This window comes from Carcharhinus amblyrhynchos, chromosome 21 (genome assembly GCF_965287045.1).
Source record: "Carcharhinus amblyrhynchos chromosome 21, sCarAmb.v2.hapA, whole genome shotgun sequence".
Classification (NCBI taxonomy): domain Eukaryota; kingdom Metazoa; phylum Chordata; class Chondrichthyes; order Carcharhiniformes; family Carcharhinidae; genus Carcharhinus; species Carcharhinus amblyrhynchos.
In genome coordinates this window covers 19324264-19349040 of record NC_137344.1, presented here as the reverse complement: position 1 = coordinate 19349040, position 24777 = coordinate 19324264, and the positions used below count along the sequence as shown (strand labels likewise).

Below are 24777 nucleotides of genomic sequence, written 5' to 3'. Positions count from 1 at the left end.
GATACTCTGGTCTCACCACAGTCAATGGGATTTCCCACTGAAGCCACCACATTGCCACTGGGAAACCTGCAGGCAGGGTGTGATGCTGGCAGGACCAGAGAATCCCACTGGCATGAACAGCTGGAGAATCCCGCCCAATGTTTTGTGTCGAAATGGACTCGAAACATTGACTATGAGTCTGATTCTTCCAAAAAATTTCCAAGTGCTCAATTGGCAGGAAAAATGGTGTGAATCACATTTTTTTTCAGAGGGAGTTCAGACTCAAATCTCTCACACTCTATGCACTGCAGAGGTCACGATTGTGAACATCAACAAAAGCTTGGGATGCCAGAGGCTGAACAGTTTCGGACCTCTGCGCATGTGCAGTGGCCCTGAACCATCAGATTTCAGTTTGCTGGCCAGCTGGGATCCCCGCAGTTCTGCCCCTCCAACCTCCCTTCCCCATGGCCAGATCGCAGCCCCACACGCATTCCCGGGCCAGCCACAACTCCCATCCCCATCCTGGAGCTCCCCAATCTCCAACTCCTCCCTGCCCATCCCAGCAGTGAGGATCCTGCCGTCAGCACACATCCCTCCCCACCCCCTAACAAGGCAGACACCCACCCGATCACTGGCCTCTCTCCAGCCCCAACCAATCTTACCTAAAGAGTGGCAGCAGGATCCCCACCCCTACCAATCGCCTCCTTAGGCCTTGCCCACAATAGGTCCCACTCATTTGGCCCCACCCTGCTCCATTTTGCTCACCACAAGTTCCCATCCCTTGACCCTGTCCCCTTGACCCTGCCCCCTTGACCCCACCCCCTTGGCTCCACTCCCTTGGTATGGGCACTTTGCCCCTTCGGCAGTGCCAGGGAGCACAGGCTGGCACTACCAGGGTGCCCTTGCCCAGGGGGCACCACCACCCACCACCTGACCCTCTGGGGAGCCCCAATTGCCCTCTGTGGGGTCTCACGCTAGTTCCCCGCAAGTGGAGAGCTACTCTAAACCCTGCCAGATTGAAATACTCCTGGCGGGGTGGGAGACGCGATAGAGCGCAGAGAATTCCATGCTGCGTTTGATAATGACATTTAAATTGCATTAAAAACAGATTTAATTAACTTCCCTGTCTTCCTGTTGGTTTCCAGCGCGATCCTGACTGCGCCCATTCTCCGACTACAAGAGACGCACAAGTGTGGGGAACGCATGTGTAAATGATGCAAAATGGCTGGCATGCGCATTGCCCAACCTGACATGCCAAAAAACGTGGGTGTCGGGATGGGAGAATCGGGCCCGTTTCTCTCTCCACAAATGCTGCCAGATTTGCTGAGTTTCATCTAACGTTATCTGTTTCTATTTTGGCCATCCTTGACAAATTTGAACGATGCAGCCTTGAACTCCAGTATCATAGCGAAACCCAGATTTAATGATGTTTTGCAAGCTGCCTTCAGAATGGTCATTCCCTTTGCAGACAAAATGATGTGATTCTTTATCAAAATATCGGTAATGATTTATTCTTTAGCTATTGACAAGTTAAACCAGAGAATTGCCTTAACAAAGTAGCTCAACGCTATGTAGAATTAATCATTTCAAAAACAAATCTGAACATTTGAGATGCTTTCAGGGCAGCAGACGAACCTCCAACCTCTCTTGGCAAAGCAGAGATCCATGTTGCAAAATGTCCTCTGTCAAGTGTTTGATTTGTAACCTTGGAAAGAACTTTGCATTCATAACAATGTTAGAGGGAGAGCAGCATCCAGTGAGCACAAATATTGGTTTGGGTGCTAATCAGCTTAATCGTAGAAGAACCGACGATCTGCTGTTAGAACTAAAAAAGAGAAAATATTAGCGATACTCAGCATTCAGCAGTTGTAGAGAGAGAAAAATGGTTTACACTTCAGGTCAGTGACTTCTGATCAGAACTTATAAAGTTCACTGACCTGAAACACTGGCAGGATTTTCTGGTCATGCTCATCCCAAAACCGGAAAATCCCACCCGAGGGCAACGCGTCTTTCCATGTTTTGCCCCTCGCCTGCTATGGTGAGTGGAATGGGAAAATTCACCCCATTAACTCTGTTTCTCTCTCTGTAGATGCTGCCAGGCCTGCAGTGCATTTCTAATATTTTCTCCAGTTATTTCAGATTTCCTCCATCTGCAATATTTTACCCTTGTACCATTAACGAGAAGTTACTTCATTCAAGGTACTCACCAAGTTCCCACTTTGTGAGTATTACTTCAAATTCAACTTTTTCAAAAACCAAAATATGACTTCAGATTATTAGGAGTGGGCCACATAGGCAGAGCTGATTTGATCTGATGTTTACCATCGAATCATTGAATTCCTACAATGCTCAAGGAGGCCACTCAGTCTGTTGAATGTGTACTGACTCTCTGTCAGAGTATCTTACCCAGGCCCCCTCTCCTGCCCTAGCCCTGTAACCCATGGCTAATCCACCTGACCTACACATCTTGGGACAATAAGGGGAAATTTAGCAATGCCAGTCCGCCTAGCCTGCACATCTTTGGGCTGTGGGAAGAAACCAGAGCGCCCAGAGAAAACCCACACAGAAATGGGGTGAATGTGCAAACTCCACATGTCACCTAAGGCCAGGATCGAACCCAGGTTCCCTGGCACTGCGAGGCAGCAGAGCTAACTACTGTGCCACCCAAGTGTTTAATTATACTTACAAAAGAAATGTTGCACAAATCATTATTCTGTGAAAAAACACCCCTAGACATTACAGTAACCTCTTTTTAGTATATATTTATGTCTATGCTACAGAACATTAATCATAGAGACCATAGAAACCCTACAGTGCAGAAGGAGGCCCATCGAGTCTGCACTGACCACAATCCCATCCAGGCCCTATTCCCATAACCCCATGCATTACTTTAGCCTATCCCCCTGATGCTAAAGGGCAATTTAGGATGGCTAATTCACCTAATCTGCACATCTTTAAAAACTGTGGGAGGAAACCGGAGCACCTGGACGAAACCCACAGAGATACAGGGAGAACGTGCAAACTCCGTGCAGACAGTGACTCGAACCAGGATTCGAACCCAAGTCCTTGATGCAGTGAGGCAGCATGGCGCACTGTGCCACCATGCCACCCCATTAAAAAGCAACCTTTGCCATGTATCTGATACAATGACCTTATTTTCAATAGTGAAGCTACACTACTTATCATTGACCTCAAAAGAAAGTTACCCACAAACATCTAGTCATGATTACTGAGACGTGGAATTCCCCTTGCTCGGTATCAGTTTGAAACGGATGTCAAATCAAGGGGGAAATCTCCAGACATCCATGATATCATCAGGCAGAGTAAGCAGCCAATCAGAATCTCAGGGACAATTACGGACAGGCAATAAATGTTGGCCCAGTTAGCGACGCACACATCCTATCAAAGGATAAATAAAAAGATTCAAATATTCTCACAATATAGCAAAACAGAAATCAAATGCACTTAAATTTTTATTTTTAATTAATATTTTACAGGTTTTAAAATAGTTTATACACACATGAAACGAAGGTAGAAGTTGAATTCTCGTAAGTAATACTTTAATTTAAAAATTACTTTAAATATATCCAAATATTTTATCACATGGAGAAATTTGGCATTTCATAAATATAAAATGAGTTTTCCTGGGCCAATTAAATTGTTCAATAGTAATTACAAAGTTAGGTTGTTAAAAATCCATAGAAACAGGAGCAGAGATAAGTCATTTGGCTCTTTACTTCCTTGTTTATCAAAGATCTATCTAACTCTGCCTTGAAAAACTTCAAAGACTAAGCCCCCATTCCACACACCAAATACTTTTTTGGAGAAAAATGTTTCTCCTCATTTGTATCTTAAAAGGGAGACCTCTTATTTTTAAACTATACCCCTAAGTTTTAGTCTCTTCTACAAGACAAAACATCCTTCAGGAATCCACCCTATCAAATCCCCCAGGGAATTGTATGTTTTAATAAGATCACCTCAAATTCTTCTAAACTCCTATGGGTAAGGGTATGGTCTAATCGGTCAATTTCTTCGTAAGACAACTCCTCTAAGGAGACAAAAACTGCATATAGTATTCCAGATGTGGTCTCACTAAGGCTTGATGCAGTAAAACTTCCCTATTTTTGTATTCTGTTCATCTTGCAGTGAAAACCCCAGTATTCTATTTGCCTTCCTAATCACTTGCTGTACCTGCACACTAATATTGTGATTCATGTACCAGGACACCTAGATCCCTCTGTACCACTGAGTTCTGAAATCCTTCTACATTTAAGTAACATATTGCTTTCCTATTCTTCCTGCCATAGTGAACAAATTCACATTTACCCATGTTGTACTCCATCTGCTAAATTTTTGCCCACTCACCTTGTCTAGACCTTTTGTAGAATCTCTACCTCCTCATGACAGCTTTTTTCCTACCCATCTTGATGTCATTTAGCCGTTAAATGGTTATATTGATGGGTGTTAAATTCCGAGTAGTTTAAGGTAGTAATGTTGGGGATTTTTTAGTTAATTATACTGAGGGTGTGTATATAAAGAAGAGTCAGCCAGTGCTAAGAGGGATTGCATTAGAATGGAGGAAATAAATGCTACTACAAGCAGACTCACGGCTGAATTTTCCCGTCCTGCCCACCACAGGAATTGTCGTGGGTGGGATTTTCCAGTCTTGGGATGAGCACAACCAGAAAATCCCGTCCTTGGTGTCTTCTTCATAGCCAGGGTTAGGAGTTTCCCTGCCCTTGGTCATGGAGGATGTTTGTCAGAAAGATTAGCATTGTAAGTAGTTTTTGAGAGAGAAACCTGCATTGGATTCTCTTTAAAGAAACATGAGTGAAACTGGTTATGAGGGGGCAGAATCTGATTTTCCACATTCTTTTGTGACACAGAACCTTATGATCAATGGAAATTTAAGTTGAGTTACGAGTCTGCTGAACCAAAAGCAAGGAATAGGTCCCATACTTCCACTTTCTGCTGGTAGCAAGATCCATCACAAAGTGTTCTCAGAACTAAACACTCGGAATGAACAATGATGGAGGGTTGGGAAACTCTTGTAAAATTAATGAATAAAATTTATATGAAAAGTGATTTATGAATATATAAGAGGCCTGGTCAGACTTTGATAAATTTAGAAAAAGAATTATTCTTCCATGAGATAGTCTAACTGACTATATATGCACTTGGAAATTCTGAATTCAGTAATTGCATTTAAACTATTTGAACATGTGAGGAAACCAAACATGGATTGGCTCTTGGTTTTAACTGAAGTTTCTTTCAAAGAGGAAGAAACATTGATGGATCAAATGTCCAAAGCCTTAATGGATTTCTGAGAAAGCTTTCATTTTCAGCAGCTTTATGACACAAACGTGTTCTTCAGAAGTGACTTCAAAGATGATGGATGCAATGCTATTTGAATATAGGGCCCAAGCTTCTGTACAAAAGAATTACAAACAAAGCATGAGGTAAGAAATAAAAACAAATTACTGCAGATGCTAGAGCGTGAAACAAAAACAGAAAATGCTGGAAAATCTCAGCAGGTCTGACAGCATCTGTGGGGAGTCATCCAGACTTGAAACATTAGCTGTATGAGGACAGAGACCCTATTTAGGAGCTAAAGCCAGGTGGCCGAACCCCAGGAATAACCAAGCGGTGGTCCACAAGTGTTTCAAATACAACTCTAATCATTGTGTAGTCATTGCCCAAAAATGAAAACAGCGTTTTTGAGACAACACGTGATATGGAAGATACATTATGCGAGGAGGACAATACTGACAAATCAGAGTGAACCCTATTAGTCACCAGAAGCTTCAGTCCGGTCATGAATATCCTAATCACAGATTTGTTTAATTGCACAGTTCTAGATGGTGGGTGTATATCCACAATATGTGGACTGGACTGGCTAAAATATTACCTGGATTCTTTTAAGCAAGGAAGACTGAAGTAAAGTCAAAGAATATGACAGGTGTGCTTGTTTGAGGTTCATATCCCATTGCTAAAAAAGGTCTTGCGAATCCTGTGTGCATTGGTACAATATTCAAATTTTCACACATTCTCCCAAATTCTTCATTGTATTCAGTGATTGCAACATGTTGAAATCAGTAAGAAGAATAGTAATTCTGTGTAAAATAGCAGAACTGAATCATTTTATCGGGAGTGATCTGCTAAGTAAGCGTTCAATTAAATAGGTTCAAATGAAGTTGGACATGGAGCATGATAAAGAAACTGTTTTTGGGAGATCTGTCAATTTGCAATGTACACAGTCAAGATATTATTGTGTTCATTGAATCATAGAATCCCTACAGTGTAGAAGAAGGCACTTGTGCCATCGAGTCTGCACTGATCACAATCCCATCCCAGGTCCCATCCCAGTAACCCGACATATTTACCCTGCTAATCTCCCTGACACTAAGGGGCAATTTACCATGACTAATCCACTTACCCTGCACATCTTTGGAGTGTAGAAGGAAACCAGAGCACCCAGAGGAAATCTACACAGACACAGAGAAAATGTGTAAACTCCACACAGACTGTCATACACAGTCGGAATTGAAGCCGGGTCCCTGGCACTGTTGAGGCAGTAGTCCTAGCCGCTATGCTGCCCCTTTAAGTTCCTTTAAGTTCTATCACCTATGAACAGAATGTTAAAAAGGTATTAATAATAGCTAAGGATAGGGATTTAAAAGAGAAAAAAACAATTTTTTACCTAACTACATTGATAATTTGCACATTCCTCTGGCCAGAGGTTGAAGATTTTGTTATAGGATGCAAGCATACTGAATGAGGAATACACGAGACTTGTCAAGGATATTGGTGAAAAATGTGATTTTTGTAATAAGTACAGGAAAACATCATTATGACTAGTAGTAAGTCTTCCATTGGCAAGAGACTTGATAAAACTCTAATGGTAGACCTCAAAAGTATGGGATTAAAAAAATCCATCTACAATTTGTAGGCCTAGCAAGTAGCTTTAGTCTATCAATGGTAACTATTAATAAAGACAAAAATGTAATTCCTGATAAAATCATGGACATATAGGGATGGGGCTGGAAGCACCAGCTAAATTCTTAACAGACAATGAAGAATTTGGCGATGAGGAATTTGGGAGTATGTATAAAAATCTGAAAACCGTTCCAATGCACACAGGAGTCGCAAGTCCCTTTTAGCAATGGGATATGTGAGAAGTCATGCCATGATTGACAAAATGCTCCAAAAGTTATTAGCTGACCAGTCAACTTGTAAATTAACAAGTGCTTTAGTCTGGACAGTACATGCAAAAGACACTCTCCAGATGGTTGGGGACCAAAGCCCTTATTAATTAGTTTATAGCAGGAATCCAAGGTGTCTTTAATAATGGTATGTATCCAAGGAGGACAGCATTTATTAAGGGGGAGGTTTCAGAAAAAGAAATATCAGGAAAGCTTTGGGATATTGAAACAGGATGTTGGAGATTACTTTAGTTGCCCTCTAACTCGGGTCAATTCAGTTAGTGAATAAAGACACTCAAACTCTCAAATTACTACACGCCAAATCTCTTTTACTGTTCTCCACTGAGTTATCACAAAATTAGCAAACTCTATTTCAAAATCTTAGTACACCAGGCATCAAACTTCGTCATATACGAAGTATTTAACCTCTGATTTACTTTGTTATACACAAAGTAACTAACCTCTGACCTACTTCATTATACACAAAGTATTCTAAAAGTATCAACACTTTACAAAATATCCAAACTCATGACTTAGACTGAAAGATAACACCTGAGGTGAGGCAAAGTGATCACATTTTCTCCCGATGGTCTTTGTTCCAATGTTTCTAAGTCCCAGACTTCTGCTTCTTCTGCAGCGGTTAATCCTGGGTTGCTGCTGCCGATGTTTCCCTGTTTCTTCTTATACAGATCCTATTAGTGCTGATCATGCTTCCAGTCACGTACTCACAGGATAGGCACTAATTAATCACTGTATTTTTGATCACCAATGCTGAAGATTCACGCCCCTGTCAGGGCTCATAATTCTCTCAGAAACATGACACCCAGGGGTTTGTGTTCGATCCCTGTCTGTTCAAGACATTGCAACAGCCACTGTTCAATCAACCCCTGTCAACTCCCACATTTGTTCCATAGTTACACATCCAGTTCTTTGCTTCTCCCACAGTCCTTAGCCTGATACAGAGTTAGCCCCTTTAACCATCAGGCTTTGCTGCTGCCTTTATCAATAACCATCAGATCACAGTTTTAAGCCCTGGGACATGGTATGTTATAAAAGAGAAGGGCAGAAAGAATGGACTGACCCAGGAAAAGTTTTCCACTGATGGTAAAACAAAAATCTTAAAACATGGTAACCAAATCATGGTGTGGCATGGTGGCTCACTGGTTAGCACTGCTGCCTCACAGCGCCAGGGACCCGGGTTCAATTCCTGGCATGGGTCACTGTCTGTGCGGAGTCTGCATGTCCTCCCTGTGTCTGCATGGGCTTCCTCCGAGTGCTCCAGTTTCCTCCCACAGTTCGAAAGACGTATTGGTTAGGTGCATTGGCCTTGCTAAATTCTCCCTCAGCGTACCCAAACAGGCACCAGAGTTTCACAGAGTTTCACAGTAACATAATTATAGTGTTAATGTAAGCCTACTTGTGACTAATAAACTTTACTTTAAAAACCATTAAACACATTCCACATAGCTTACTGGAATGCATTATACATTGACGGTACCTGAATACTGGGTGGAAATTCAACATGTACAATGCACTTTGCATGTACATACGCTGGATTTGCCTCTACCAAGCATTCTTCATACCCAGGATTGTTTCTCTGACATTAGCTTCTGCATATTCAATCCCTTTGTCCAAGTTATTGATATTGATTTAAATAGTTGAGGATCCAGCACTGATCCCTGTGGCACTACACAGTAATAAGTCTCACAACACCAGGTTAAAGTCCAACAGGTTTATTTGGTAGCAAACACCACTAGCTTTCAGAGTGCTTTTCCTTCATCAGGTAAGTGGGAGTTCTGTTCACAAACAGGGCATATAATGACACAAACTCAATTTATAGAACAATGATTGGAATGCAAATCTTTAAAGCTGATCAAGTCTTGAAGGGACAGACAATGTGAGTGGAGAGAGCATTAAGCACATGTTAAAGAGATGTGTATTGTCTCCAGACAGGACAGTTAGTGAGATTTTGCAAGCCCAGACAAATCATGGGGTTACAGATAGTGTGACATAAACTCAAGATCCTGGTTGAGGCCAGCCTCATGTGCAGAACTTGGCTATCAGTCTCTGCTCAGCGACTCTGCATTGTCGTGTGTTGTAAACGTCGCCTTGGAGAGACCGAACGCCCATGATCTCTGAAGTGTTCCCCAACAGGAAGAGAACAGTCTTGCCTGGTGATTGTCGAGCAGTGTTCATTCATCTGTTGTCATGGTGAAAAACCGCACCGACCTCCTCAGAAGACAAACATGGGACACGGTGGACAGACTACCCTTCATCGTCCAGTACTTCCCCAGAGCAGCGAAACTACAACATCTCCTCCAGAGTCTTCAACATATCATTGATGAAGATGAACATCTTGCCAAGGCCATCCCCACACCCCCATTCTTGCGTTCAAACAACCGCACAATCTCAAACAGACCATTGTCCACAGCAAACTACCCAGCCTTCAGGAGAACAGTGACTACAACACCACACAACCCTGCCACAGCAACCTCTGCAAGACGTGCTGGATCATCGACATGGATGCCATCATCACACATGAGAACACCATCCACCATGTACACATTACATACTCTTGCAACTCGGCCAACGCTGTCTATTTGATACACTGCAGGAAAGGATGTCCCGAGGCATGATACATTGGGGAGGCCATGCAGACGCTACCACAACAGATGAATAAACACCGCTTGACAATCACCAGGCAAGACTGTCCTCTTCCTGTTGGTGAACACTTCAGTGGTCGTGGGCATTCGGCCTCTGATCTTCTGGTAAGTGTTCCCCAAAGCAGCCTTCACAACACAACGCAGCACAGAATCGCTAAGCAGAGACTTGGTCATGTGACCCATATCCTGCCGCCTTGAACCTATTCTCACTGAACAGCTGAGAATGCAATTTTCCTTTCTGCCCCTCCTACCAGGTACTGCCTCCCCCCCACCGTTTCAATTCTGCTATCACCTTTTCCAAAATAAAGTACCCTTGACCCTTCCGTCTGCAAACCAACACCCATGTCAAACATTATTTCCTCTCAAGGTCACCTCCCAAATGAATGTCTATCTTTTCTCCTTGTTTGGATCCCTCCAATTAGGTTTCCAACCCTGCCACAACACCCAAACAGCCCTTCACAGTCATCAGTTACATCTCTGCCATTGATAGTGTTGTATCTCCTTTCCTCATTCTTCACTTATCTCTCTTCAGCCTTTGACATGATTGACCAGACTATCCTTCTCCAACACTGCTTCTCCATTGTCCAGCTGACTGAGTCTGGCCTCTTCTCATTCCCTCCCAATCTATCCAGTTATAGCCAGAGAACCTCAAGCTGAACCAAAACTCTGCTGCCCTTTTCCTAACCCACACCTGTTCTGTGCCCACTGACCTACATTGCTTCCTGGTTCAACAAACTCTTGGTTTTACTGTGATTGATGCACATGCTACCACTTTGTGGTACTCCACATTAGAATTCTAATGCTCTGTTCTTCAGTAACGTTTAAGGCTTTCAGTCAATGCCCTCATTATAGGGATAATGCATTGATGTGACACATCCATTTAGTGAGCAGCTCTCACAGCGAGCATGCTGACGGAAATTGCTGGTGTGAGGTCTATGATTTTTCATGAAAAACCATTGGTTTCACATCTGGGATTTCCTGTGAAACACACCCTCCAAGTCCTGTTCAGTGATGGCATGATGGATCAACAAGAAACTGTCCTGTAATGCCTTAAAATGTCCAGTGGATTCTACCCCAGTACATTGCGTTGATTCCAAAACCACAACCCACAAACCACCGAGCCTATGCAAACTCTGAACACCACACAGCAACTCTTCAAGAGGGACTGTCAGTGAAAAGAACATTTGGAGAATGTTACTTTTTAATGGGAGGTAAAGGGATCTAATGATGAATAAAACTAAAGGAGTCGATCTTCATTTCACCATTGACAAAACCAAACACAGATGACAAAATTACATATTCCAACCTCTGTCACTGCTTCTCGTGGCTGCAAACTGAGACATGTTTGTATTTTGTTTCCAAGCAGTCAGTAACTCATCCAGATAAATATGTAAATGTTCCAAGTGAATCAGTTGTACACTTCATTGAATGACACGTACACTCATCATTTCCATCGTCTTTTCATCTTACCATGTATCCACCCAGCTCCCGATCTGTGGTAACAATGTCCTGACTCTCATCCAGATTGGTGACTAATATGAAACCACAGCAAAATAGCAAGCAGAATGCATACATTATTAGTCAGAAACTCCTACACAGAAATATTTTTCTGTTATCCAGATATGCCATTGGCCTTTTGTATACGTGTATAATTAGTCGATGGTGCATGGTATTGTCACTGTTTGTCACAATGAGTTCACTTGATTTATAATTGTCACATGCACTGGCATACAGTGAAAAAAATTGTTTCTTGCACACCATACAGACAAAACATACTGCTCATAGACTAGGAGAAGGAGAGGAGAGGCTGCATAATATAGTGTTGCAGTCATAGCTAGGGTGTAGAGAAAGATCAGTTTAATACATGGTATGTCCATTCAAGGTATGATGGCACCAGGAAGAAGCTGTCCTTGAATCAGTTGGTACATGAACTCAGGTTGTTGTATCTTTTTCCTGAAGGAAGATGTACGTCTTTGATTATGCTGGCTTCTTTTCCGACGCAGTGGGAAGTGTAGATGAAATCAATGGTAGGAAGACTGGTTTGTGTAATGGACTGGGCTACGTTCGCAGCTCTTTGTAGTTTCTTGCAGGCTTGGTCAGAGCAGGAGCTATACCAAGCTGGGATACATCCAGAAAGGATACTTTCTATGATGAATCTGTAAAAATTGGTGAGAATAGTCACAGACATGCCAAATTTCCTTAGCCTCCTGAGAAAGTAGAGGTGTTGGTGGACGTTCTTAACAATAGTGTCAGCATGGAGGGACCAGGACAGATTGTTGGTGGGCTGGACACCTATAGAATCTTGAAGCTCTTGCCCATTTCCACTTCATCACTGTTGATGTAGACAGGGGAATGTTCTGCCATGTTTATTAGCAGGGAAATTGATTTATCAGCAGTGGAGATAGTTCCAGTATTGGGCAGTACTGAAAAGGAGTCTGGGATTTGGAAATACACACTAAGTGGTTTTAGTGCTTTGAGGGGTCTAATAACACTACGCTTCACAGAACATTTGATGCAGTTCCTAGGATCTGAGATTACTAGGACAGAGTCTGAATTAGTTGTTTTCAAAAGTTTTTAGTAATGTTTCATTGGCAGAGTTCTGGCCTATTCCCTTTTTTTGATCATGTTTTCCACCTATTCAGTTAGTTCATAGAATCCCTACAGTACCAAAGGAAGCCATTTGGCCTATGGAGTTTGTACCGACCACAATCCCGCCCAGGCCCTATCCCCATAATTGCACACATTTACCCTGCTAATCCCCCATGCACTAGAGTCAACTTAACATGGCCAATCAACCCAACCCGCAATCTTTGGACTGTGGGAGGAAACGCAGACAGGGGAGAATGTGCAAACTCCACATGGACAGTAGCCGAGGGCAGAATTGAACCTGGGTCCCTGGAGCTGTGAAACAGCAATGCTAACCACTGTGCCACCGTGGTGCCGAGCTCTGATTTACAGTTTTGAGAAGTTTGAGGCAATGATGAAGGAGTGATGAGAAAAATGAGTCAATGGGAAACGTTATATAAAACACCCAATATCATCAGAAGAGATTCTGCCCACTTTGCCTCTTTGCAAACTGCGATTACCTCTTCACCTAATAACTGAATCACTGCGGATAGATATGGAAGATGAAGGAGAGAATGAAACTGGCATGATTCCTTCGGGATTCCTGCATACAAGACAAACTCCTATTTATTGAAATGCAGTGTTTACAGTCTCTGAGGAGATGATGTATCCAACTCAGCAGCTCATCTGATGTGCCACAAAAGCCCTGATGTGGGACCTCTTGTTAGCCTGGAACCAACTAACTAAGTTTTTAAAATATAACCACCTCATGACCCCACATTTAAAGAATGCAGACTCTGTTGGATAACAATCGCTGCCACATACCTAATCACCACTGCCCCTCTCCTTGAATTACTGCTACCTACCAACCCAATCAGTTCCTTTCCCAGTTGACCCAGTCCTTCCTCGCTTACCTGTATGGCCTTAACAACACCAGCTACAGACCAATCCTAACTCTTGCTTCACTACTGCCTGTTGATCTTTGTAACTTACTAAACTGATGGAAATGAGGCCTGAGGCCCAATATCATAATTCCTTTTCGGGGTGGGGGAAATAATGGCAGAATTGTCATGTCACTAGACCAGTAATTCAGAGGTCCATTGAACCCTAATGGGTTCAAATCCCACCATGGCAGCTGATGGGGTTTAAAGTCAAAAAGTAATTCTGTACTATTTCTGGGATATAAATGTAGACATATGTATATAAAATGGTACCCATTACAACTATCATCAATTGTCATAAAAACCCATTTAGTTCACTGACATTCTTTAGGGAAGGAAATCTGCCATCCTTACTTTGCCTGGCCTACATGTGATTCCAGACTCCCAGCAATGTGGTTGACTCTTAACTCTGAAATGGCCTAGCAAGCCACTCAGTTCAAAGAGCAATTAGGGATGGGCAACAAATGCTGACCTTACCAGCAATGCCCACATCCATTGATTTTTTATTTTAAATGGGGCCTTGGGCACAAGGGTTGATTAGTATGCCCAATGATTGATTCACCTTAAACTTCTAGACCCCCCAGTTTTGAACGATAATGAAATCTTCAAGTAAAAATTTTAACCAAAGTATTAAAAGGCGAACAATACAATGGACACTTTTGATCATGTTACTGTGAATTATTGAGCATTTTCAAAATCTTTGTTCAGTTTAAGTCCCTATTTTAGGATTTGGAGATTTTAGCGATTGAGGAAAAAAATTGCAGCTAAAAACTATTCAGAAAGCATTTTGAGAAATTTGTGACATTCCAGAGGCTCGATTATATACTCTGCATCTACATATAGTATAGCAACTATAGTATGCCACACAGTGTGATACCCTTAATATTGAAAATACCGATCACAGCACTTAAAAGATCACAATAACACGTTTTCTATAAAACCTGTACTTCACATGCCAAATACATATAATTAATGTATATGTGCTTGCACATCTAAAATCTTTAACTGTTCCTTTCCTAGCCTTGATTCATCATGGATGTAGTTGCCTCAGATGACAAGGAAATAAAGGATCTAGATGAGGACTCAATATGGGACCTGATCGAAAGCCAGCGCCATATCATCACCAGCAAGGTTCGGCCCTGCCACATCACACCTTTCTTGCGTCAGTGCCACGTACTTGGGGAGACGGATGAGGAAGAGATTCTTTTTGCCCCTCACCTTAAACACCGGTGTATGAGAACTGGTAAGTGTACATTTCAGAAAATTGCCCTGCCCTGATGGGTTTTTTTGAAAATAAAACTAAATTAGCTTTGCTTGCTTGGAGGCAGAATGCTTTCCATTTCATCAAACACTTTTAGGTTAGATGTAGCTTAGTTAGATACATTAGTGAGGCACTTTTCATGTCAGCCATCCTTCAGTTTCGCTGATTGCAACTGACAATTTAGTGCCAAGTTACAGCCAATTATGTGTTGTTTCGAGACTGCCAAAATCTCATTCTACACAGAGCCTTGTGGCTAATACACAGTCTGAGCTGGATTTAAAAGCAGGCCCCAGATGTGAAAGGCCTTTGTTTACCCTGTGCACAATCTGATCCTCTTGTTGTAAGATTGTAGAAGAATGCCTTTATTTGTAACAATTTGCTGTCCTAGCAGTGTATTCTGGTTCCAGTGAAATTACTGAGACCTGCTTGTATTCTGTGGCTTTGTTGCGGCATTTTGGCTGTCAATCCCAGATTTAACAGATTATTGTGATAGGGAGGCTGAATGATCTTTTCTCATTCTTGGTTCCACATTCTAAGTTCACGGAATGTTCCATCAGGTTTCACTGGAAACAAGTCAGGAATGGAACACTGGTGTCCATTCTCTGCTATTTACATTTTCTATCAAGCTGCCAGAGGTAGTAGTAAAGGCAGATAGTATTTTGTCTTTTAAAAAGCGTTTAGACAGTTACATGGGCAAGATGGGTCTGGAAGGATGTGGGCCAAACACAGGCAATTGGGACTAACTTAGTTGTTTAAAAAAAGGGGGCAGCATGGACAAGCTGGGCCAAAGGGTCTGTTTCCATGCTATAAACCTCTATGACTCTATGTCCCCTTTCTAACATTAGGATCAATCATATGCCTGTACCATTGGCCGGTCTGAGATCAACTAACTCAGCCAAATACTGGGATAAAAATCACTGACCTATGGGAGGAGCAGAGTCAAATCATTCAAAATTTTTATTTACTTTATTTTTATTTTTAGGCTTACTTTTCTCATGATTGAAAATCGGTTGTCAAACTAGTCACTAGTTCAAAAATTAATTCCTTAGTCTAGGCAGCTAAGATCATTAATGTGTTCTTTTTCTCTCCAGGGTATATGCTCGATCTGTTAAGAACTCGGGGAAAGAAAGGAGGTGTTGCCTTTCTGGAGTCTTTAGGGTTTTATAATCCTGAAATTTATACATTAATAACTGGGAAGGAACCCACCAGGGATTGTAGCAGCATACTTGGTAAGGTTGATTTCTTAAGCAAATTCCTCTTTATCATGTTAATTATTCCCAGTGCCCATCCTTGCAATCAGTCCATGCACTAACTGTGATCTCTTAGATTTTCACTGACATTTTTCTGAACCAATGTGGAACATTAGAATTGCTCTGTATGTGTGTGTCTCTCTCTGTCTCTCTTATCTGACCGGAATATGGGACTGGAATATTCCATTGAAGTGAATGGCTGGAAAATTCCTGCCTTAGTGTCAGCCAGGCTCAGTTGGTAGCACTGGTTCTCTGAGCCACAAAGTTCCTGATTCAGGTCATAAACAAAGAAATCAAAGCTGATACTGCAGTGAGGTACTGAGGAAACACTGCACAGGTGACAGACAGTGCTGCCCTTCTGATGATACGTTAAAGTGGGGCCCCATCTGTCAGCTTGGATGGATGGTACTGAAGAAAATTAGGGGAGTTACCCCTAGAGTCCTGGCCAGTATTTATCCCTCAATTAAATCACAACAGAACAGTTTATCTGGTCATTACCGTAATGCTGTTTGTGAGAGATTGCTGTATACAAATTAGCTGCTGTGTCTCCTACATTACATCAGTGAATGCTTCATTAGCTGTAAAGGCTTTGCAATGTCTGGTGATTGTGAGAAGCACTACCTAAATGCAAGTCCTATTTTGAGCAAGTACCGTGGCATTTCTGCATAATAAGAGCTGATGTGAACAATTCTGCTGTCTCCTTGTGAATCCAAGTGCCATCATCTGGTGCTGCAAGGTTCTGCAACCAATGAGGTCATTGCTTTAATATATTACAATTAATTGAAAATCTTAATAACTTATTCTATTTATAAAGTACAAACAAATAATCACACAATGTGGTGAGAAGATGCAGATGCTCTAGTAACAACAAACAAATAGGCCTGAACTGACTTTTATTTCATGTTGTCATAGTCCAAAGACGTGCAGGTTTGGTGGATTGGCCAAGCGAAACCATAGAATCATTGAATCCTACAGTGCAGAAAGAGGCCCTTCAGCCCATCGAGTCTGCACCGAACACAATCCCACCCAGACATTACCCCCATATCCCTACATATTATACCCACTAATCCCTCTAATTTACACATCCCTGGACACCTAAAGGGCAATTTCTTAGCATGGCCAATCAACCTAACCCGCACATCTTTGGATGTGGGAGGAAACTGGAGCACCTGGAGCAAACCCACGTAGACACGAGGAGAATGCGCAAACTCCACACAGACAGTGACCTGAGCCAGGAATCAAACCCAGGAGCTGTGAAGCAGCAGTGCTAACCACAGTGCTACCGTGCCGCCCTAAATTGACCCTAGTGTCAGAGGGATTAGCAGGGTAAATGCATGGAGTTCCAGGAAGAGGGCCTGGGTGGGATTGTTGTCGACACAGACCCGAATGGGCCGAGTGGTCTCCTTCTGTAGGAATTCTATTATTCTAATCACATAGATTCTATTAAAGTAAGCAAATAAATTGGGGAAGAGAATTCTAACATTCAGTGTCAATGGATACAACATAAAGGCTGGTAGCTTCCAGATTGCTATTCCATTCCTACCTAGTTATCTGGAGTTGAAGCTGCTCCTTATTCACTGGACAAGAAAGTGTAGTGCAGTGGGTTCATGAGACATCGTGTTGAGTTGGAGGTAAGGAAGCCATATCCCTTATTTTTACTAACTGCTGTAAAGCAGGTAAGTTTGAGGGTCCAGCCACTTTGTGAAGCTAAGGAGAAAGTACATTTGTAAGATAAGTAGGTAGAACTGGGTTTTGTGGGAGCTGGGTGGGTCAGGGAGGGTCAGGCGGACAGTGGGGAGGTCAGGTGGTCAATGGTTGGCCGGGTGGGTTGTCAAGGGGACAGTAGTCGGGAGGTTGGAGCTGTGGTGAGATGGGCGAGTTCCGTTTTGGGTTGGGGGGTAGTCATGGGGGTGTTAGTGACAAGTGGTGGAGATTAGTCAGGGGCACCCCATGGAGGGTGGGGGGCATTCTGTGGGGGTCGGAAGCTGTTGGGGGGATGATCAGGTTTACATAGAAACATAGAACATTACAGCACCGTACAGGCCCTTCGGCCCTCAATGTTGTGCCGAGCTATATCCAATCCCAAGATCAAGCTATCCCCTCCCTATAATTCTGGAGTGCTCCATGTGCCTATCCAATAACTGCTTGAAAGCTTCTAAAGTGTCCGACTCCACTATCACGGCAGGCAGTCTATTCTACACCCCAACCACACTCTGAGTGAAGAATCTACCTTGGACATCCCTCCTCTATCTCCCGCCATGAACCTTATAGGTACATCTACCCAAGGAAATAGTCTCTGCACGTCCACACTATCTATCCCTCTCAATATTTTATAAACCTCTATTAAGTCGATTATAGTTAACTACACTTTGGAATTGCTTTAAATTTTTCTAACCTCTTCTGGATATCTGTGGGGGCCACAGTGGAACATTCAATGGGTGGCATTGCTGCCTCGCCACATCAAGGACCTGACTTCAATTCCGGCCTCCGGTCACTGTCTGAGTGGAGTTTACACATTCTCCCCGTGTCTGTGTGGGTTTTCTCCGGATGTCCGGTTTCTGCCCACTCTCCATTGATGTGTGGGTTACATTGATTGGCCATGCTAAATTGCCCCTTAGTGTCAAGGGAGCTAACAGAGAGATATTTGATGTTACAGGGATAGGACCTGGGTGGGATTGTTGTCAATGCAACCTCGACGTGCCAAATGGCCTCCTCCTGCACTGTAGGAATTCTATGATTATCTTAAGACAGTCGGAACCATACAAAGTTGTGGTTTATTTTGTACCTTCTGATGGTCCCCACTGCAGGGCAATTACCCAATAGGTTCTTGGGCAATTGCCATGTAATCCTTATCAGGGGTGGATTCCCCAGCGCATCTTTGGGGTACCTCCCACCCCTGCTACAATGCCCCAGAGCTTGGAAATTGTGGGCCATTGTGTTTGCCTTATCCATCAAAACATTGGTTCAGCTGAGAAATCCGAGGACGGTATTGGGGTTTATTTTCCAGCAACTCGGCTGGGCTTCTGTTCCTGATTGATAGGCAACTGGTTATGCTCTGTTTGTAGATAATCACATTATAGTGCCTACTCTGCTCCTATCGACAGAGCTGTGTGCATAAGCTCATACTGCCCCCTGAAGGTACCCTGGATTACTCCATATCTTAGAAAACATGCCTGAACAGAGATTTTTCATTAGATTTGAATCTCTCCTCTTAAAGAATGCACCGTTTGCTAGTGTCTTCCCTGCTGCCTAACAAAACATCTTGAAAAGCAGCCTGAGGATGAGAGTGCACTATTGATGGGCTTAGTATGTTGTTCATAAAACTGCACCAACAACCTCCCTGTACATCTTTATAATAGTTGTCCCTGCTTAGGATGCCAAAATCACTTTGGGAAATTTATTTTCTCCCCTTTCGCCTGTTACCCCTCCTGGAGGCATTGACTCTTGCTGAGCTTTGGTTTCAAGTGACTGCTCACTATTTGTCGGCTTAGGCAGCGAGTCAGCAGACTATTTGAATGAGTAAAGCACTGTTGTTGAATCAAGCTCTGCTGTCACTTAGGATGCACGCACATCCACTTTTAGCAGAAGTCACTGAATAGCAATCAGGAGTGGGAACTCCCAGCAGATGTTCCCTCCATCGAGACCAATTATAACGTTTTTAAAGCTGCCTGACTAAACTCAGCTAACTCAGCAAACTGGGAATTGCATGTAGACTTGGGAAAAAGATAATACCAGCATTCTAATCTTAATTGCTGAGGGATGAAAGAATATTGGCTGGAAAAAGGAGGGGCAAAAATCTTAATTTTGCCGCACGTAGCACCTTTAAACATCTATTCAAAAGAGTAAAATTTTTATAAGAATAACTCTAATTTTCATCATCTCTAGATAACCTCTTTCACTTGAATTTGCAAACTGAAAGAACATCCATCCTTTCCTTCACATTGCATGAACAGTTTCTCTTGACTACATGGTTCCTTGTAACTAATTGTTCTGTAACAAAAGCAAATCCATACACATCTTTTTTACAAGTGTGCTTGTATTTCCATTTCATCCTGATCACTTACAAAGTTTTTGTTAGGTTTATTAGAAGCAACTAAAGGCAAGATTGGAATTATATTGAAATAAAAATGGAAGATGCTGGAAATACTCAGCAGAACAGGCAGAAAGGGTGGAGCAGGTTAACAATTGAGGCCAAAGGTCTTTTGTCTGAACTAATTGGGAAGAGGTAGAGCTGTAACGGGATTTATGTAAGGACAGAGGCTGGGGAAGTTGGGAGATGAAAAGAAATGACAAGCCTGTGATGTGGTGCAAGGTAGGAAAGATTAAATTGCTAAAGGGAGGAAGACAACAGGAAGTGGAGATGAGACAAATAAAGAAACAAAAGATGGATCCAAAGCGGGTGTGAATGGCAATAGCAGAATCATTACCAATCCCTGCTGCCAGAAAAAAAATGGGGGCAGAAGTTACGGGCTGAAATTTTTAGACTCAAAATTAAGTGCAGAAGGCTGCAGACTCCCCCATCAAAAGATGAGGAGCTATTTCTCAGTCTTATGTTGAGCTTTATTAGAACAGTGTAAGAGGCTGAGAACAGAGCATCAGAGTGGAAAATGGGGCAGAGAATTAAAATGAAAAGCAACCCAAAGCTTATGGTCTGCTTGTAAACTGAATGGAGATGTTCTACAAAGTGATCCCCAACCTCCACCTGGTCTCCCATACATATGGTGAGGAGGCCTCACCATATGTACCGAATACATTTTACTAAACCGCAGGAAGCACAAGTGCATTTGCTGTTTCACCTGGAAGGAATGTTTAGGGTCTTGGATATTGGGAGAGGAAGACATAAAAAGGGCAGGTGATGTATCTCATTATATCATATGCGGAGGGATGTCATGGGGTTCTTATGACCTCGTTTAACTGCAGTTAGTTTTTTCTTTTAAATATACTTGCCAATTTCATGAATGTTTAGCTTTTTAGGATGTTGACCATTTACGGCAAGAACAAACGGATGTTCTTGAGTTTTATTAAAAGTGATAGTTTTATTGTACTTAACCCAGTTTAGGTAAAAATAATTTTTAAAAATTGAATAATGCAAATAGCATCACTATTATTAATAATAATATTCCATACAATACAACAGTTTTCCTAGGGTACATATAGACTGGCCATTAAATACAGTCTTGTAGGTGGTACTAAGTGGCTTTCATTTTTAAAATGAGCTCTTAATCATCATGTTTACATATTTATAAGAACTACATTGACAAGTGTTGTAAACAATACAAAACTGAGGCAAAACTGCAACTACCATAACAAGTTAGAGATAGGACAGCAAGGTGCAATGATGAAATGTAGTAGGCTCGCTAAACAAACCCGATTCTTAGATGATCACATTTCCAACTGTATTTTTGAAAGTTAAGTATCATTCAGTTTGAGGCCTGCAAAGTTCTTATTTCTTTGCCTTTACTTGTAATTGAGGACCAGTGCTTTCAACCCACACACACAGACTATTGGACATATAATTGAGCTGCAGTATTTGGCAAGAGTGGTACACGTCCTGGTCATGCTCTGTTGTAAAAGGATTCTGACAGTAAGCATTTAAGAAAGAACAATCAAACTGACTGCATTTACCTTTTTGTTGTAGTCGAGAAAGGAAATTTGGGTTTGATTCAGTTTCTAATGAATGAAGTGATGAAGGCTCAGAAGTGGCTTGGAGAAGAGAAATGCCACAAACATCGGCTGCATGAGAAAGTTCAAAGCTTGGAAGAGCAAAACCAGCAACTGAAGACTGAGCTCAAGGGTTTGAAGGCAGCTGAGGCCAACTTGAGCAGGATTAAGGTGGATTGGAACCGTCACCATGACGAGATGATTCGCCTGAAGGAGGAAAACTATCAGATATTAATGCGCTATACAAACACTCTGCAGGAGAAAGAAATGTCTGTGACACGGAGCAGAGAGTTACACCAACAGGTATTGCTTTATTGTTCAATCAACAGTCAAATCAATCATATAATACACCTTTGGCTCTAGCAGGCAATGTTCAAAATTTGATTCCAAACCCTTGACCTCTGATGGTGAGTTGGAATAAGTTTAAAGTTTATTTATGAGTGTCCCAAGTAGGTTTATATTAACACTGCAATGAAGTTACTGTGAAAATCCCCGAGTCACCACATTCAGGCACCTTCTCAAGTACGTTGAAGGAGAATTTAGCATGGCCAATGCACCTTACCAGCACATATTCGGACTGTGGGAGGAAACCCACACAGACTCTGCTCAGACAATGATGCAAGGTCAGAATTGAACCTGGGTCCCTGGCACTGTTAGGCAGCAGTGCCAACCACTGTGCCACTATGCTGCCCCAGTTGGGCAGTGAGGAAGTTTATCAATTTGTTTTCTTGATTCTATAAGCCAGTCATATATAATGTAGTAAGCTAGAGATCAAACTTAGCCTGCCAGATGTTTTGGTACAGTAACCGACCTGTTTGGTTCAGTAAGGAACCACATTACCAGCCTTGGGTGGAGCAGTTTCAGTAGCACAAATTTATTAGATAATAGTGATGATTACATGAAAAATCGCAAGTCAGCATGTGGAAATGCAGTAAAACGAAGAGAAAGGAGAGATAAGATTGAAGGCAAGATAAATAATTTTAATGATGGAAGAATGGAGTTGCAATTTGTTGATGCTCTGCATTTTGGAAGATAGCAGTACTGGTTGTACTGACACAGAGCTGGCAAGCGGCGGCTTGCTGCAGGGAATGCGGAAAATTAATGTCATACTCATTGCTCTTTTGATTTTTTGGAAACACTATGATGGTGTTTTCTGATATGAAAGGATGAAGGCACCAGCCTTCATCACATTACGCAACAGGAAGGCTCAGTGATGTTTGAATCTGTCTACCAACATGCAACCAAAAGATAATCTAACCCCTGTTTAAACCCACTAGCATTGGATATCATTTAGAACACTTGAGTGCATCTATAATGTTCACACTTATTGACCAATACAAATGAATAGACAAAGTACAAAGCTCGGCATCAGAATTCACTGCAAGCAATTATAATAGATATAGCACTGGATTGAAATTCAGTAGAATCTTGGTTCAATGCTAATCTGCTGCAGAAAGTCATGTAAAAAGTGTTATTTAATTGTTTCATAATTCATATCAGAAGTAAGCAGCTATTATATTTCACAAATATTTAAAATGAATAAAAGCAGAGTCAATCAAAGGCATCGATATAGAGGCTTGAAGTCTATATTAGCTTAAATAAATCATTTATTCTCTCTAATCTCCAGGTAAAATGTACTATTATAGGATGTTGTTGCAGCAACTGTTTTTGAAAAAAATTAATTTGAGTTGAAAAATTGTGCAGCTGTCATCAAACTACTTAAAACCACCATCTCTCCCAGATTGTTTGTGCAATGTTGAAAGGCAATGTGCAATTATGCAATTGTAGGAATAATTAAATATGAACAAGGTGACATGCAGCATAAAAGCTTTGTGGATGCGATGCCCTCCCCTCCCCCAACATTTAATAAACTTTACAAAAGGTTGTAGGTCATGAATTAGCATCATCCCTCAATGTCAAATTTGTGTTATCATATGATCACTCGATGCTACTAAAACCAATTGATTTAAACAAGGTGAAATATTGCAACCGTGGACAAATAGGCAGTAAAAGCTCTTTTAATTTCTGCTTGCATATTTCTTATCACAGCAGTAAGAGCAGATGTGTAGATTTTGTGAGCATTCTTGTTAGTTTGTAATATTGATATTTTGCTGCATGCTTTTTAGAAACCAGGGGTATTTGTCTATATTATTTGACATTACAAATGGTCAATCCTTTTATCCTTATGGTCTGTCCTTACTGTTGTTTTATAATATTTAACTGAGAAATGTTGAGATTTAATTTTCACAATTGAATTTATTGACTGATGTCCGCAACACGTATAATGATTTTAATGAATTTACATTGTCATTTCCAGGCTGGCTACATCCCCAGTCCACCAATTTAATGAATTGTAGAACTTAACCGAATGTATTCAAGATGTGGCTAGATATAACACTTGAGGCAAATCGGATCAAAGGTTCTGGGGAGAAAGCAGGAGTAGGCTATTGAGTTGGACGATCAGCCATGATCATAATGAATGGCAGAGCAGGCTCAAAGGGCCAAATGGCCGCCTCCTGCTCCTATTTTCTATGTTAAACTCCGGCTTGCCAATAAGATGGGCCGAAAGTAGTAACAGAAGATAGACTGTGGGTCACCAATGAATAAGAAGCAAAATGCAAACTGGAAGAGTATTTAGTAGTTAATTTAGAAAAGGGTCAATAATATGTTACAGTTAAATCAACTGTTTATAACTAAAAACAATTTTCTCTTATTTTTAGGACTTTAACCACAAACTTCACCTGTAATTCACAATAATTCACTGTTCACGGCAAATGATGCCGAAAGCTAGTTTGGAGGTACATACATTAGACATTGATGATTTATCACTCATCTTTCTTGCGCTTCATTGTTAAGTTCTATACAATTCAAAAACAAATGAAAAAATGATTTGACTCTGGTTTTAAGATTAGATACAGTAGCATTTAGTAGATCAGACTCCACTAACAAAATATCTTTTATGCTCTGCTGAAATCATCTGCATCAAATGAGTTGACTAATCGAAGTATTTCCATATGTTCATTGCTAAGAGAATGAGTCTGAATGACATAGTCAAGCTAGTAAGAAACACTCAGACTTACTTGCCAGAAACCTCCATCCTCATCCAAGGCTGGGATTCTCTGGTCCCACTGCAATGAATGGAGTTCTGACTGTGTGCCAAATTTTTCATTCTTACTGGCAACGGACAGGAAGGAACCAGATTGGAGAATCCTGCCCATTGAATTAAAGAAAACTCTTTAATCCTTCATGCCATAT

At 41.7% G+C, this 24777-nt stretch overlaps 1 protein-coding gene across 6 annotated transcripts in view; it reads left to right on the top strand.

The window, feature by feature from the left end:
* The window catches only part of card14 (caspase recruitment domain family, member 14), a 113260-nt gene that overhangs the window by 45472 nt on the left and 43011 nt on the right, over window positions 1–24777 (top strand). For all 6 annotated transcript variants that reach the window (XM_080209580.1, XM_080209575.1, XM_080209581.1 and 3 more), the window contains 3 exons: window positions 14371–14593; window positions 15703–15840; window positions 21500–21825. In XM_080209580.1, coding sequence (XP_080065706.1) covers window positions 14383–14593; window positions 15703–15840; window positions 21500–21825 — 675 coding nt within the window. In that variant the 5' untranslated portion in view covers window positions 14371–14382. The remainder of the gene's footprint in view (window positions 1–14370; window positions 14594–15702; window positions 15841–21499; window positions 21826–24777) is intronic.